Consider the following 17,252-nt stretch of genomic DNA (forward strand, 5'->3'; position numbering starts at 1 on the left):
TTATTTCAGGGCAAATATTTTTGAAAGCCATGCATTGTTTTTTTCATAGTAGGCATTTTCCATGAACTTCTGGAAGGCTCCTCACGCACCCTTCTTTCAGGACCCACCTTAAACGCCCTTCCCATTGCAAAGCAAGCTTCCCTGGATTGGCTCCAGGGCCTCTGAGGGTGCAAAACTCGGAGGATGCTCAAGTGCCCCTGCAAAGTGGTGTAGTGCTTGCCTGGAACCACGCCCTCCCTCCCACATACCTGGCTCAGCTCTAGATTACTTTCAGCACCTAACAGGATACAAACGCTATGTAGCTAGTTGTTACACTGCGTCATTTAGGGGATGGCAGGCGGGCAGGGAAAGACCATACCTGTTCAATACAGATGCAACTTTGTTTTTTCGGGTATTTTCCAGCTGCGGTTGATTGAATCTCTGGCTTCAGACCCCAGGATAAGGGATGCCTGCACCCCACCCCTGCCTTTGAGATTAGAAACCAGAAAGCTCACAGAACAAAGAAAAAGCTAAAGGGCCAAATAACCTGGTAACCTGCTCAACTGAGCCACTGGCAAACGGGAGCAAGACTCCAGCATCTGTCCTCCTTTCTTCCCCCTGGGCACCCTGGGGTCACGGACAAGGGCATCGGCACCAACGCCCTGCAGTGCCCGAGTGCACCGAGGAACAGAGCTGGGCCTGCCCCAGGCTCAAGGGGAGTTTACTTGTTGGGCTGGAATTCACATTGGTTAAGCCACAGAGGACAAAGACGCAATCCAGGCTGGATTAAGGGAGGTCAGAAAATGAACTGGGAAGGGGGAGGAGACGGTTTTATAAGCAGCTGAAAAGGGAGGAAGTTTAGGGAGACAAACAAAAGCAGCCCGTCTCCAAGTTTTATTTCATTTATATTTAGCCTTCCCATTCTCAGTAATTGAATGCATTATTTATTTTGGCCAGCAGCGGCTGCGTGTGGCTTTCAGAACAGCCATAACAGGCTTTTAAAGTTTGGTGTCGCAGCATTTAGAGGCTCCAATAAAAATCCTCAGATCAATTTTTAAAAACAGAGTGGACACCATATTCCCGCTCCCTGCAGCAACGGAGAGCGAGAAGCCCAGTGTTCTAACGCCAAGGGTGCTGGCCTGTCCACGCACAGCGTCTTGGGCCGGGTGCTCAGGCCCTGTGGGTCCCCGGGTGAGGACCGAGGCCACTCCAGGGCAGGGCAGGGCAGGGCAGCACGGCTCTCCTGGAGCAGCAGCCTTGGGGAAGGGGAGCCTTTATGTAGCTTGAGAATTTGTTTTGCTTTTTTGTTTTCATCAAGCAGCATGAAGCCCCACAGGGGATCTGGTCATGAACTTGCCTGGGATCGACACCAAAAGATCCAGGCGTCCAGAGCGCCCACGTACAGCTCTGCAACCTGTGGCTCACGACTGCTCTGAAGGCTGCAGATGAAACCCAACTCGGGGCTCCCAGCTGGGTCTCCCATTCACAAGTACCACCCGGGGTGTACAGTTGTTCGTGCTGTCCATTGATCTGACTGGCAGCCAACATCACCGAAAGCACAAGTGACATTAATTACATGCAACCCATCAGGGACTAAAACATCGCTTCCAGGCACGTGACTATATTCTGCTTCTTGCTAAGCACTGGGAGAAAGTTCCAGGCTGACTGACAGGCAGTGAGGGCAAGTGCCTGTTCTCCGTGCAAGGAACACATTCCAGACAGAAACGAGTGTGATCACACACGACAAGGACAGCTGGCAGTGTAACAGGCGGGGGTGGGGGAGCCCAGGCAGGGGGAGGTTCCCTCTGCTACAGGGTTCTCTAATTCTGCCTTTCAAAAATACATCTTAAAAAAATACAGAGCTGGGCCGGCACCGTGGCTCACTTGGTTAATCCTCCACCTGCGGCACCAGCACCCCGGGTTCTAGTCCCGGTTGGGGTGTCAGGGTCTGTCTCGGTTGCTCCTCTTCCAGTCCAGCTCTCTGCTGTGGCCCGGAAGGACAGTGGAGGATGGTCCAAGTGCTTGGGCCCCTGCACCCGCATGGGAGACCAGGAGGAAGCACCTGGCTCCTGGCTTCAGATCGGCGCAGCGCCGGCCATAGCGGCCATTTTGGGGGTGAACCAACGGAAGGAAGACCTTTCTCTCTGTCCTCTGTCTCTCTCTACCTGTCAAGTAAAAAAAAAAAAAAAAATACAGAGCTAAAAGATGAAGCATATTTTCCAAGAGCTTTTTCAAGTGTCCTGTATATTAAAAGAACAGAAAAAAGCCCACGTGGATAAAGGCCAGAACACAGCAGGCAGCAGATCACGGCAGGGACTTTGGGGGCAGGGTGTTCAGTTCAATCCCAACAGTGCTGGGAAGCCACTGGGGTCCCCCAGGAGCTGACGACACAATCGAGCTGAGTTTGAACAGGTTCTTGGACAGCAATCAAGCTCGAAGATTCTGGCCCAGAGCCACCCCCAGGTGAACCAAGATATGGGTGACCACCAGAACTGCCATGCCGAGGCTCACCAGGGCAGGAGCGTGAGTGGGCACAGCCTGAGTGGCCCAGACAACCTATGCAAGCCAATGGCAGCGAGGGGTGAGGGGCCAATCCCAGCACAATCTGTGAGGCTGGGTCGGGGGAAGACCACCACGGATACCGGCTCAGTCCAGCTGGTGTGGGGCTACAGAAACGCCCAGGGTCCACCTGAGCTGCCCGACAGCTGACACTGTAGATGCCCAGTCCGCCGAGTGTTGCAAGGCCACAGCCTTGAGTCAGACAGCCTGGGGCTTGGCGCGGGCTCAGCAACACACCAGGGGACCCACCCTGGGCCTGCTACTTGGCTGCTCCCTGCCTCAGTTCTCTCCCCGGGGAAATGATGCACCAACCCCTGGCCCAGCCTCAAGGTGCTGCTGGGAGCACGAAATGAGAACATGTGTGCAGCGGTCTTGCCCCATCACAAATGCCCCATCAGTGTCGGCCTCCGTGACACGGCCTGCTAGGTGGACACCTTGCTGCTTACTGGCCCAGAGCTGCCCGCAAGCCCTGGGCACCTGCCCTCGCAGTAGGTGGCCAGGGTGTCCTGCACTCCCCACCTGCAGGTGTTCGCCCGGCTCAGATGTGGATCAGGACAGAGTGCCGGGAGGTTAACGTCCCAGAAGCAGCACTTAGCTGATGACAGGTGGAAAGGAGTATCAGGAACCCGTCTTCCTTGGCACTCGGGCGGGGGCAACACCAGGGCGTGCTCAGCACCACTGCCCAGAAAGGGATGGAGCTCGGGGGCCACAGCAGTGCCCTGCTCACGGGTGCCCACCCTCCCGGCCTCTCCTTCCCCATCGCCCTCTGACGCTCCTGAGATGGCCTGAATGACTTCTGCCCTAGTGCAGAGAGATCTGTCGGTCTGGAAGCGAGTTTCTATCAGAGACAGCAAGCTGTAGGGGATTCATTCCACACAGATCAGACTCCACCCGTGTGTCTCTGGGGCTACAAACACACGAGCAGGCATCGACAACAACAAAACAAACAAGACTCCGCTCTGCACCAGCAGTCCGAACTGCTCAAAGTCTCCAGGCCATGCGAGTCCCGAGCCTGGGCCCAGGTCGACCTAAGGCGAGTCCTACAGAACACCTGTGCTCCACAGTCTGTCTGCTTGTGGGTGGGCAGGGGTCCCACATGCTCCCTACTGGGGAGACCCATCTCAAACGTCACGGAGGATTGTTTTTCTTTCTTCTTTAAAGAACACACACACACATACACACACCAATACTCTCTCTTTCTCTCCTAAGCAGTGGGAGAGTGCCACAGGGGAGCACAGGCCAGGCTTACCTTGGGAGAGGCACTGGTTGGCCAAGGCCACCTGACCGGAATGCAGGTAGAGGTTGAGCCGGGTGAAGATTCCCACCAGGGAGGGGATGGTGATGAAGCAGTAAGCGACGCAGGCCTGGAGAGAGGAGAGGGTGCGGTGGGTGACGCTGCCGATGCCACGGGGGCAGGCTTCTCCCCCCGGCCTCGCTCACTGTGCTCTTCTAGGTAGACACGCTTGTAACTACCAAGGCCCCCGTTCAGAGCCCCAGTTCTGCCCTCCTGCCTCTCGGGTGTCTGACAACTCCGGGGGAGTATGGGGAGGGGAAGTGAGGGGTGCGTGACGAGATAAATCCTCACCCGCTGCCAGGGGAGGGAGACTGGTGACACGGAAACCTGCTCAGGGAACACGGAGCAGTGTAAGCCAATGGCTTAAAACCACCCAGGTGAGCAGAAGGAAGTCGCTAAAAAAAAAGAGCCCAGGCGGGGTGGACCCTGGAGATGGAGGCACCAGGTGAGACCCGGGGACTCGGGACACCTGTATTTCATCACAGTCATCTCAGCGTGGACTGCATCTCTAAAGAGAGGGACGTGTGCTGCTTTGAGAGAAACCTGGGCAGCACGTTCAAGAAGCTCGATGGCTCCCTCCAAGCTTGAACATAATTCTGACTGCGGGGAAAACAATGGAACTAAGCCTCTGGTCACAGCAGAGCACTGCATGTGAAATCTCAGAGCAACATACACAACTAGAGGAATATGATAGAACACTAAAGAAATGTAAGAGAAAGATTATAATACAAATAGTAGAGGGCTATTACAACATATTACAGTAATATATTATGACTACATTAGAGAACATTAGAGGTATTGAGCTGGCACACTAAGCTATCTCCCTCCCAACTCCTTCCCCAAACACACCCAAGCTGAGCGACCTCCTCTGAAATGCCTGGGACCAGAAACTTTCCAGACTTTCTTTTCGGATTTTGCAAGAACTGCATAGACACGAGAAATGGGGGGGGGGGGGGGCAGGACCCACATCTAAACATAAAATCCATCTATGTTCCAGACACGACTTAGACATCCAGCCTGAAGCTGATCTTCTATGGTGATTCTAGTAACTGTGCACGGCCCGAAATTTCAGAGCGCGGGACTTGCGACCTGCAGCGTCAGGCCAGCACTCAGAGTCTCTGGGTTCCAGACCGCCAGATCAGGGCTGCTTAATCCGTGTTAAAACATAGACCCCTTTGATCGTTTTCTTTTGGAAACATTAGGCAAACTGCCCAATCCTCAAAAACCCAGGGAAAAGTTAATCCTGAGAGGTCAATGTTACCCTCACCATGACGCACGTGACTTCGTCCAGGAATAGTGAAGCAGTCAACCTGCAAGCCAAACAGCCCCCCAGGGCTCCAAGTCTGAGCGCCCTCATCCTCCAGACATACCCGCACAAACGCCGCCGTCTTCCGGGAGTGGTTTCCTTTCATCACTTTTCTTGTTTCCATTGCCAGCCGGTTCACACTCTGGATTTGTTTGGGAACATAGGAGAAACAGTGTTGCAAATGGCCATTCTCCAGTTTAACCACCAGCCAGGGCTCACCGCCTTGATTTCCAGAAATCCTATGTGCTAAGTTCAAGGGCTTGGAGACCACAGAGGAAGCTGCAAGTCTGAGAGCACACAGCGCACCTCAGCCTGTGATACCCCTGATCAGCACGGCGGCGACAGCGGCCATGTCTCCACTCGCCGTGTACAGGGAGGACACAGGTCACGAGCCTTAGGGAGCTTTCCTGCACATGGGCAGCTGTGTACCATGGCACCCACGGGGCGGCAGCAAACTCACAGGCACCCCATTTGTAACGAAAGCAGCAATACTTGGCGGAAGACCCTACAAAGCGCTGCTGGGGGGCTTCGCCCCAGCCCCTGAGGCCACACGCGTCCCGTGGCTATGGCATCAACAGTGAGTATTAGGCAACAATCAACATGGGAAAAGTAACCCAGCGTGGAGTGGGAAATAAAGATTGCAGCCTTCAAGCTGATTCTGGAGTTTGAATGGTTGTGCAGTGTCCAACAGGCACACACACACCACGTTAGAGAGGAAATTGGTGATTTGTCAGGGAAAACGCTGTTCTTGCAGTTGACGTATATTATGCATTTTTCAAATGGTTCTCAAGTTGTTAAGGCAACAACAGGAGAGTTTTCTGGACCTGCCTCCTTAATAATAAACAGAACTCTTATTTCTTTTGGCCTCAGGGTGCCATGAAAAGTTACCAAGACGTGAAAGCTGGAACCCAGTAGAGTCTGTGTCTAGCGCTGAGAATGCGTGAGTGCCAGAGAGAAGGGGGTCCAGACCACCACGCACAGACTTCACAGGCGTGGGTCTCACTGACCGCGAGAAGCTACCTCTCGTACCCTGGACAGCAGCAGCAAAGTGGAGCGGGAGGATCCCGGAGGAAGACCCGGGGGTGGCGCACAGACGATGAGCCGAGAACACGAAGGAACGAATGGATGCAAATCCTTACGTGAATCAGCTGCACCAGCACAGGCTCCAGATTGCAGAACATGGACCTGGACTCCACGTAAAAACTCAGCTGCTGCTCAAAGTCACGGCCAAAGGAGACCTGGAATCAGGGAGAGAGGTGCTGGGGAGCAGGGTCACGTGTGGATGGACGGACAGACGGATGGACACACACGGACACACACACACACACGGCTGTGATACTCCAACCAGAACAGCTTTCCCCTGCTTCAAGTCGTGTCTCACAGAAACGTCACCATCACCGTCTCGACTTGCTGACTCAGCACTGGACTACACCACATGGGGCTTAAGGGGTAAAACAGAAGCTCAAAATGTACTAGGGTTTTCCAGGATTAGCAGGAAACCACTGGAAAGGAAATTATGGGATGCTGTGGGTCAGCAGGGGCCTCTGCACAGAACACAGGCTGGGTTACCGGGAGCCTTCGCCAGAGGGGTTTCCCTAATAACAGCTGTGCCATTCTGCTTCCTGATGGGGGCCCACAGTGGCTTAGTAGTGGCTGCAGGAGCAGCCTCCCCACCGTTAAAAACCCCCAATTCTCCTGCTCTCAGATTTACGGACAGCGGGCCAGGAGGAGAAACTCCGGCTCCATCGATCGCTTGCCTGAGCAGGTTTAACTTCGCTACTTCCACTACAGTTCTCGGGTTTGCTCGTCTTATTTCCTCATGTTTACTCATGGGACTTCCAGAAAAGCCCCTAAGAGGATCAGCTCCACACGGGCAGCAGGCTTGGTAACCCAAGGGTGAGGAAGAGGTACCCGGCAAAGCCACAGGTGCGCTTCCTAACGCGGGAATGCAAAGGCTCATCTCAATTCGTCGGCATTGGTTGCTCTCGGCAGAGTCTCAGCCAACCCACAGTTACAGAACTCAGAGCAGGTACTGAAAGGCACTGTTTTGGGACGAGTTGCGACACAGCCCTCGGTGAGTGAACTGAGGAGGAGGACATGTGGCGGCCTGGCCACCTGCACGGTCCCCATCAGCCACCTCGGGAGCACCTTCCCTCACCCTCAGTGCTGTGACTTCGACCGCCCCGGGATGCAGGAGGCTCCCAACTGTGTCTTCCCGGGGGGGCCTGGGCCACAACCCAAGTCAATCCCAAAAGACCTCACACCAGACTTTCTGTTGGGGCCCCCCTGTGGCTGCAGAGCTCGGAGGATGGGAAGCTAGGGCGCTCCAGGGTGGGGAGGCAGCCTCTCTGAGTGGGAAGCCAACAGAGCAGAGCCCTGAGCCAAGAGGGACCCAGATGACAGGCCCCAGTGACATCAGGGAGGGTCCCCTCCGGCAGCTCCTCCCCAGAGTTCCATCTCGGGGCTCAGTGTCATAGGAACCCAGAAACCACTCCTCCCTTTTGCGCACACCAGCCAGTTTGTCCTGGCTCTCTGTGCCCCCAGGGGAGTCCTGGCTAATAGAAGACATGTTCTAAGCAAACAAGAAACACACCGTGCCCCCACTCTCACCCGCACAGCAGTAAACAATGACATCACATTCCCCAGTGCGCTGAACCCTCCCCCATGCTTACCATTTTTATAAATCCATTAATCAAATACGCCAGCGTTCTTTTCTCATCCTCAAGAGTGAGTGCACTGAAATCAATAGTTGTACATAATTAACACCGAGGTCAGACAAAACTCCTGCAGAACACGCCCGGAGAGGTCAACAATTTAACAGGTGACAACATTGTGCACTTTTGGAACTTAAAACACTCCCAGTAAGGCTGTGAGTTTTTGTTTTGTGGAAAAATGTAAATGCACATAGTGTAGATGACCTTCTTGTCTCCCTCAAAGATGCCACTCTCCAGATAATATTTATTACCAGCAAAAGACAAAGTTTAGCTTCCTCATCTCTGGAATCTGGGCAGCAAAAAAAAAAAAAAAAAAAAGGTGGACAATCTCAGTTTGTGTTGCGGAGAGATTTCTGTTCAACATTTCAGTGTAAAACACCTCCAATGCTCAGCAAGGTGGAAAGAACTTTCTAGTTTCCAGCAAACACTTGCACCCACTACTGAGATCTGAGATCCTGCCATGGCCACTCCACAGCCCTTGCTTTAGCACCTCACTCGCTGGTGCCCCCTCCATCTGCCAATCCATCTTGTCTGGATGCATTTTAAAATCAATCGCTGATCCGAGTCACTTCTACTTACTAGGAAATTTAACACAAAAAGCACTAAGAAAATGCCAAGTCTTTATAGTTTTGCTTAATACACGGGAAGGCCTACAGATAGTTCTCCACTTTTTTTTTTTTTTTTTAATTAGGAACCCAGAGAAAAAACAGGATTCATGGTTTCTGTGTGCTGGTTCGTTCTAGTGGAACTGAGTTTTGGCAAAGACTGTGCACACTGTCCCCTCCCCCACCCCCCCACAAAGCACTGTCCCCTCAGTTCTTGGAAGCAATGATCCCCAGCCTGCTTTGCAGCTCCATGTGGCCCTGTGACAGTTCTGGACCACAGGACATTAACGCAAGCGACGTGGGAGCCTTCCAATGCCCACAGGCAGGCTCATGGCCGGGGCTGAGTAGGGCAGCTCCCAGCAGGAACAGAGGCGGCACCCCAAAGGCAGACAGAGCAGTGAGAGAGAAAGAAGTTCGGTCCCAGGACGGTGTTCCGAGGCCCAGAGAGCCCTCCCCACATCCTGGTCTACCTACTCACACTTTTGCCAAGAAAGATGTAACTTAAGCCAAACACTAATATCCGACAATTATCAAAGCATTTCAAAAAATTTATAGAAAAACAGAATGAAAAGATTAATTCATTTTGGTGCAGAACAATTTTTGAAAAGCAAGCATAGGTTTTTCATAATATGCACTTTTCTTCTAACTTTTAAATGAAAACAACTTGGCACAGTTTTCAAAAAAACTTTCAGCACCCAAATAAATGTCTTTTCATTCATCCCTTTTTTCCCCACAAACTTTTTGAAGCGCTCTTGTGCTTTGGGGTCTTTGCTTTCTACCCCTGAATTTGAAATAACAGAGCCCTGGAAATAAAGACGCTAACATGAAGAGGGAAAACAAGAAGAAAAGAAACACAGTTCATCTTGTTGATGGTTTAGTTCCAAGATGGTTTTCTCAATTCTTGTAACATTTTCCGGTAAATAAAGCTGCTGTGTTTAAAAAGTCTCCGGGGACTAGAATTTCAGCCACAAACAAGCAGGTTTTGCCTTAAGCACAGCCACATGGAAACAGTTCCCCAGCAGAAAGACAGCTGGGAAGTGAGAATCCCACCTCTGACGGAGAGGGAGGCCGTGGACACAGATCTGGGTCTCAATACTCGGAGCACATCGAGTGCTTCACGTAAGAAACTCAAGCAGTTCCATCTGAATTCCAAACAACAGGCCAAGAATGCAACACCACCAAAGGGAGTGAGGGCTCCAAGAGCGGCAGGCAATGTCGGCGCAGCAGGGTAAGCTGCCGCCTACGATACTGGCATCCCTATGAGCAAGGGTTCGAGTCCCAGTTGCCCTACTTCTGATCCAGCTCCCTGTTATGCACCCTGTTAATGCACCTGGGAAAACCAGTGAAAGATGGCCCAAGTACCTGGGCCCCTGCCATCCATGTGGGAGACCTGGATGGAGTTCCAGGCTCCAGATTTTGACTGGCCCAGCCTCAGCTGTTGCGGCCACTGGGGAGTGAACCAGCAGATGGAAGATCACTCTCACTTGCTCTCTCTCTGTGTTCAGCAAATAGATGAACTCTGTTTTCCTCTAACTGCCTTTTCAAATAAAACACATTGTTTAAAAGAACAACAAAGAGGTCTCCAGGAGACATAGAATTTGAGTTCACTTGGGTGAAATCAGTCTTTCCCCACCCCATCCTGCCCCCGACAGGAATCCCTTTATAAAAACACCTGCCATCTCATTTTCTCATAAAGGTTAACCTCAGTGGCCCTGGTCCGCTGGCCTGGAACGGCCTCGTTAGCAAGACCCTCCATGGCAGCACTAAGGGAACATCACGCCCAGCGGCCGCTCCCCACGTACTCTCAGGAGGAGGCTCCCCCTCCCTTGCCCCCGCCGCCACCACGGTTCAGCCGCAAGCTGCCTTACTTCACCGAGTCGTGCATGGTCTTACAGATGTGCAGGAGGGCATTCAGGATCACGGGGTCCTTGGTGGGCTCCTGCTGGTGCCTAGGAGATGAGAGCAGGTGAGAGCGCTCGGGGAGAGCACGGAAGGACGCGGTTCTCACCTAGTGCAGGTATTTGAGAAACAGCAAATCCTGCCGCTGGCGTGGCTCAGGGCCCAGCTCGCCAGGCAGGACGAGCACTCTGCTTTGCTCCTAATTCTTCTCTAAAGAACATCTTTGCTCTTCTACACACACACTCTAACTCCTCCCAACTACAAAACCATGGTCCAACAGCGGCATCTCCCAAGCCGGCCAGAGCACAGATCTGCTTTTTCAAAATTACACTTCCAGAAACAGAAATAGGGGAGGGTAAGGGTGAGGACCCCCGGGGTACTCGTGAGGTGCGTGTTAGTGATGAGGGCCATCAGAGCACCAAGACCTCATTCATCTACAGCTACGTGCAGTTCCTGTACTCTACTTCGATAAAACGTTTAAAAAAAAATACAACTGTGACAGCACAGCCCATCAGTACCTGTGGGAAGTGCCAGGGAAAATTCCCTAATTTGCTTTCTCAAATCGCATCAACAGACAAGGTCTTAACAACCCTGTCTGTTAGTAAGGCAGGTTGATTTGCTCCAAGCGTATTGATTATGAATTAGTCACTATGAAGCCTTAGGAAGGAATCCATCTTTCAGAGATAACAAGAAACGCTTCGAGCATTATTCAAACTCCGATTTCCAGCTGACCCACACGTGCTGAACATTTCAATCAGCTTTCCCTTAAGGTGCAGCAGGGGAAAGTCCCCCCGGGGCGCGGGCGTCACGCCTGCACTCACTTGATAAAGGCCTCCATGATGCACTTGCACACGTCCACGCGCACACTTTCCTTCTGGAACATGTCCAGAAACGGCAGAAACTTTTCCTAAAAACAAAACAAGCACCTGAAGGAAGGAACCCACAGGTCATCTTCCCCTGGGAGACCCAAGCAAAGCGAAAACTCTGTGGATGTCTTGAAGGTGGGAGAGGACAGGACCCCACTGGGGATGTATAGCCCTGATACTCTTGTTTCTTGCCCTTTTTATGATTTATTTTATTTTATTTGAAAGGCAGAGTTACAGAGAGAAAAGGAGAAGAGACAGAGAGAGAGATCTTCCACCTGCTGGTTCACTCCCCAAAAGGCTGCAACAGCCAGGGCTAGGCCAGGCCGACAACTCAGCACAGACAGACGATCAGAGAAGATGAATCAGCGTAGAGTGGCCATGAACCTGACTGCCTGGCTCCAAGTCCTGGCCCTGCTCTTAGGGACCGTCATCTATGCGAGAGAGTCCACCTCTCCCATCGTCAGTTTTCTCATCTGTAGAGTGGGAATCATAAGAACACCTGCCTCCCAGTGGGGGGTGTGAAAGTGGTAAGAGGCGATGCAAAACTCCAGCACAGGGGTGGGCGTTTGGCCCAGCAGTTGAGACGCCACGAGGGTCACCCACATCCCACATCAGAGGGCCTGGGTTAGATTCCGGCTCTGATCCTGATTCCAGCTTCCTGCTCTTGCGCGCCCTGGGAGGCAGCAGGTAACGGCTCAACTGCTTGGGGCCCTGCCACTCACCTGGGAGACCCAGACTGAGTTCCAGGCTCCTGGCTTTGGCCTGGCCCCGCCCCAGCTGTTGTGGGTATTTGGGAAGTGAACTAGTGGATAAGAGTGCTCTCCTTCTCTCTGCCTGGAGGAAGTTCCAGGCTCCTGGCTTCGGCCTGGCCCAGCCCCAGCTGCTACGACCAATCTGGGAGTAAACCAGCAAACACAAGGTCTCTCTCTGCCTCTCCCTCTCTTTGTCAATGCCCTTCAAATAAATAAAATAACCTTTAAAAAATATGTTTTTATTGCATGAAAAAGATCCAACACAATGCTTGAAATATGGTATGTGTCCCATCAATACAAACTTCTATTATCGCAAAAACAAAACAAAAACCCCAAAACTTACAATCCTCTAAGTACACACAAAAGCAACCCAGAAGCAGGAAGCTAAGGAAGGGACAGAGAATGCTCCTTCAGAGAATCCTCAAGCTCCCTGCCTTCCCGGGACACGGCAGTGAGCCTGAAAGGACTCTGCCGAACGTTCTAGATCTTTGAGGGCATCACGGTGACGCGCGATTCTGTCCCACATCAGGACAGCTCCTCGCTTGATTTCAGTTTCCCATCATCGGACTGCTGGAGGAAACAAGCAAGCACCACGTGCCAGTCAGCTGGGAGGATGGCAAGGACGTCCAGTGCAACGCCTGCATGATACCCAGCAGGTGCACCCCCCCCCCCCTTAGTGAGGAATGAGGTAAACAGAACGAGCAGCTTTCTCGCAGTGTTCGTGTGTTGGTGTTCAGTTGCTGCTGAGGCTGTCAGCACACCAGCGTTTAACACTACAGCTGATCCGATCCAACTGCTTTAGGGAAAGAACCATTGAGCATTTCTGCCAGCCCAGGCTCCATGGAATGATGACGGAGACATTCAGACACAAATTTCCAAAGACAACTAAGGGAAGCTACTTACCACAGAGAAAAGAACGGAGAAATCCCGGAAGTGGGCAATGACTTTTTTAATGATTGACTGAAGCTGCAAAATAAAAGAAAAAAAAATTCATTACAATGTGGATGTTTTTTAAAAAGACAATTTTCACAGTTTGTGATTACAATTACAGAAAGGCAAGCCCAGGGAATGAGGAATTAATGCCCTGGTTTAGTTCTGTTTGCCCTCCTGACTCCCTACATCCTGCTGTGTAGCCTGAAGAGGCAACCACGCCTCAGTGACCTTATCTGGGAAATGGGATCAAAGCAGAACCCCACTCATTAGGCGGCGCAGAGGATCAAATGGAACGGCTGGTAAGGTGCTGAGTGACATTGCCTGCTCTCGGAGAGCTCGGGTGACACCAGTGGTTGTCACTGTGCCAGGACTGAGCCACCTTATTCTGCAGAAGGCCAAGCACTCCACAGGTCTCCCCAGTCAGCTCCTGCTGTCACAGGAAGGCAGGGAGGCCAACCTGGAGATGAACAGGTGTGGCTGTGTGCCAAGGAAACCTGATTCGCAAATAAAGGTGGCCGGCTACACAGGGCCTATGGGCCAATCTGCTGGCACCTGTTCTAGGCCATCGTGGCCCCGTGTTTCCTGACCTGTTCAGTGGAGAGGGTCTGCCAGTGGGGTCCAAGGCCACGGCATCACCCCTGGATGAGGGCCCAGCCCGTGAGACCTGCCCCAGATTAACGCTCGGGTTCTGATGGGCACCACTCGCTGCAGGGGAGACACCAGTCCCAGCCAAAAGCACACGGGGTCTTGGCCTAGGACAACCAAGCAGGTGCTATTTCTAAACAAAACTTAGAAATACCAAGAAAATTGACTGAAAAGAACTTTGTTCATACTAAAAATACTTTGTTTATGCTATTTTAACCCAATTAAGCAGCTTAGTAGGTCACTCAAGTGACAGACTAAGACAGGACTTCAAAACCTCACAACCAGAGTGGGTACTCCAGGCTGGGGCCAAGGTGTTGCCACAGACAGCTGCATCCCACACTGCAGTGCCTGGGTTCGAGTCCTGCCTCTGCCTCCCATCCCACTTCCTACTGATGCACTTCTGGCTCAAGTACTTTGGTTCCTGACACCCGTGTGGGAGATCCAGATAAAGTTTTGGGTCCTGGCTCTGGCCTGGCCCAGCCCTGGCTCTTGTGGCCATTTGGGTAGTGAACAAGTAGATGTAAGATCTCTCTCTCGCTCTGCCTTCTGAATAAATAAAAATAAAATTTGTTTAAGATTTATTAGAAAGGCAGTTACAGAGAGGGAAAGGCAAAGGCAGAGAAAGAGAGTGAGAGAGAGGGAGAGGGAGAGGGAGAGGGAGAGTGAGGGAGAGGGAGAAGGAGAGGGAGAGAGAGGGAGAGAGATCTTCATCTGTTGGTTCATTCCCCAAATGGTCACAACAGCCAGGGCTGGGCCAGGCTGAAGCCAAGAGCCAGATGCTTCCTCCAGGTCTCCCACACGGGTGCAGGGGACCAAGTACTTGGCCATCTTCTGCTGCATTCCAGGTGCATTAGCTAGGAGCTGGATCTGAAGCCGAGCAGCTGGGATGCAAACCAGCACCCATATGGGATTCCAATGCTACAGGGTGCAGTTTTCCTGCCTATACCACAGCACTGGCTCCTAAATAAAAATAGATCAATCAATAAATTAAAAAACTCTCACGACAATTTTCAGAGGCAAAGCATTACAAGATACTGCAATATTGTGTGGTTAAAATAGCTTCTGTCTGGCCAGCGCCGTGGCTTAACAGGCTAATCCTCCGCCTTGTGGTGTCGGCACACCGGGTTCTAGTCCCGGTTGGGGCGCCGGATTCTATCCTGGTGGCCCCTCTTCCAGGCCAGCTCTCTGCTGTGGCCCGGGAAAGCAGTGGAGGATGGCCTAAGTCCTTAGGCCCTGCACCTGCATGGGAGACCAGGAGAAGCACCTGGCTCCTGGCTTCGGATCAGCACGATGCGCCGGCCGCAGCGGCCATTGGAGGGTGAACCAGCAGCAAAAAGGAAGACCTTTCTCTCTGTCTCTCTCTCACTATCCACTCTGCCTGTCAAAATAAATAAATAAATAAATAAAGCTTCTGCCGGCGCTGTGGCTCACTAGGCTAATCCTCCGCCTGTGGCACCGGCACCCCAGGTTCTAGTTCCGGTTGGGGCACTGGTTCTGTCCTGGTTGCTCTTCTTCCAGTCCAGCTCTCTGCTGTGGCCTGGGAAGGCAGTGGAGGATGGCCAAAGTGCTTGGGCCCTGCACCCACATGGGAGACCAGGAGGAAGCACCTGGCTCCTGGCTTCGGATTGGTGCAGTGCACCAGCCGTGGCGGCCATTGGGGGGTGAACCAATGGAAGGAAGACCTTTCTCTCTGTCTCTCTCTCACTGTCTAACTCTGCCTGTCAAAAAAAAAAAAAAAAAGCTTCTAAAATGCAAAGCCACCAACCCCCATAGAGTAAGAGTTTTTCTTAATACGTAAGTACAGTTACACTGTGACTTTAAAGAGAGGTATTTTCCTGTAACATTTCATTTATGAGAATGCCCAAACCTGAAGAAAATGGAAAGAATGATACAAAGGCCACTGGGAATCTACAAAAGCTCACATTCTGCCACATCGCCTTATTTCCCTCCCATCCGGCCCTCTGACGAAGAATCCATAATCGCCCCGTCTGCGTGCATGTTTTAACTTTGCAGTTTCAAAAAATTTCAAGAAAACCTGACAGCGTAAAACACAGAACTCCCACGTATTATCTAAATCCACTTTTAATATTTTGCTAAATGTGCTTTATCGGTACATGTAAGACATACTATCTTCTCCCTGAACCACATAAAACAGACCGCGCGAATCACGTCCCTTGCCCGTTGACACTCCATTTATACGTTTCCTAAGAATAACCAAATCCTCTGACACTTCCACTTTGCTGGGAACAGACAGGGAAGTCAGCTCGGCTGCGATGGAAACACTCTGATCCAGCCCATCATCCATATTCTAGCACCATCAGCTCAGGAAGTGCTCTGTGGAAGCACCACCTTCCCTCGCCTACGTACAGCATCCAGTCTGGGGTCATCCACTGCTGTTGGTTCTTCGTTTAATTTTTTAGGATTTATTTATTTACTCAAAAGGCAGGGCAACAGAGAGAGATGCCTCTCCCCGCACCTAGGCGATGATCTAGTATCCTAGCAATGCATGCCTGGCTTCCTACTTCTTCCACGGCTTTACTCCGTCAGGGTCCTGGTTCCCTTTGATGCCCAGATCGCGACATGCAAGAGTCCCTGCGAGCTGCTCCTGCACCCTTGTCACCTGTGCCCAAGAGCTTTATTTTTTAAAAAAATCTCTCTCCTTATTTTCTGGTACGAACAAAGCTCCAGGTTCCCCGTGTGCTTCCTGCCCCAGATAGGAAACTCACTTTCTCCACGGGGCCCTCCTTGCCGACAAGGGCCTTCCTACCCACGCGGATGCGGTGGGTGACAGCTGGCCCCAGGCATCCAAGTTGCTTTCAGCAAAGACAGAACTCGAGGACAGAATGACTCCCCACTCTCGGATGAGCTTCTTTAAAGTTGTCAAATGCTACTTGAAGCTTCCGGTAACTGAGTCTCTAGCAGTCAAGGTCTTACTGAATACCCCCACCAAAAATTCTAACGCTGGGGCCGGCACTGTGGCATAGAGGGTAAAGCCTCCACTGGCCTCCCACGAGTGCCTGTTGGTACCCCACTGCTCCGCTCCCAGCCCAGCCTCCCCGTGCATGGCCTGGGAAAAGTAGCAAAGGATGGCCCACGTGTTTGGGCCCTTGCCACCATGTGTGAGACCTGGAAGAAGCTCCTGGCTCCTGGCTTTGGCCTGGGCCCAGGCTTGGCCATTGTAGCCACCTGGGGAATGAGCCAGTGAATGGCAGATCTATCTCTCTCTCTAACTCTTTTAAGTCAATAAATAAATCTTTAGAAAAAAACACAAATAAATGGTGTCTACAAAATTCTAAGGCTAATCGATTTCCATGTGAAGTATGGACAATCCGCGAAGTCTGAGCCGCCCCCTTCCACGCTGTGTTCAGACAATGGTATTTGTCTGCCTTGTACCAGATGCTGTGCACAAACATGCCCTGTCTTTATCACGTCTAGAAACACGCCAGGGTGGGGCTGGCCTTGTGCGTAGCAGGTTAAGCCACTGACTACGATGCCAGCATCCCATTTCTGTGCCAGTGTGAGTCTTGGCTGCCCCACTTCTGATCCAGCTTCCTGCACATGCACCTGGGAAAGCAGTGGGAGATGGCCCGAATACCTAGGCCCCTGCACCCACGCGGGAGACCCGGATGGAGTCCCAGGCTCATGGATCCCACGTGGCCCATCCCTGGCCATTGCAGGCCATTTCAGGAGTGAACTAGCA

General features: G+C 52.1%; 1 protein-coding gene across 2 annotated transcripts in view; it reads right to left on the reverse strand.

Annotated features, from left to right (window-relative positions):
• The window catches only part of VPS35L (VPS35 endosomal protein sorting factor like), a 102,230-nt gene that overhangs the window by 31,522 nt on the left and 53,456 nt on the right, over positions 1-17,252 (reverse strand). For both annotated transcript variants that reach the window (XM_062179780.1, XM_062179781.1), the window contains exons 20-26: positions 12,878-12,940; positions 11,178-11,263; positions 10,326-10,406; positions 7,811-7,874; positions 6,278-6,376; positions 5,203-5,280; positions 3,788-3,902 (exon numbers count right to left, since the gene is read on the reverse strand). In XM_062179780.1, coding sequence (XP_062035764.1) covers positions 3,788-3,902; positions 5,203-5,280; positions 6,278-6,376; positions 7,811-7,874; positions 10,326-10,406; positions 11,178-11,263; positions 12,878-12,940 — 586 coding nt within the window. The remainder of the gene's footprint in view (positions 1-3,787; positions 3,903-5,202; positions 5,281-6,277; positions 6,377-7,810; positions 7,875-10,325; positions 10,407-11,177; positions 11,264-12,877; positions 12,941-17,252) is intronic.

This window comes from Lepus europaeus, chromosome 21 (assembly GCF_033115175.1).
Source record: "Lepus europaeus isolate LE1 chromosome 21, mLepTim1.pri, whole genome shotgun sequence".
In the NCBI taxonomy this organism is placed as follows: domain Eukaryota; kingdom Metazoa; phylum Chordata; class Mammalia; order Lagomorpha; family Leporidae; genus Lepus; species Lepus europaeus.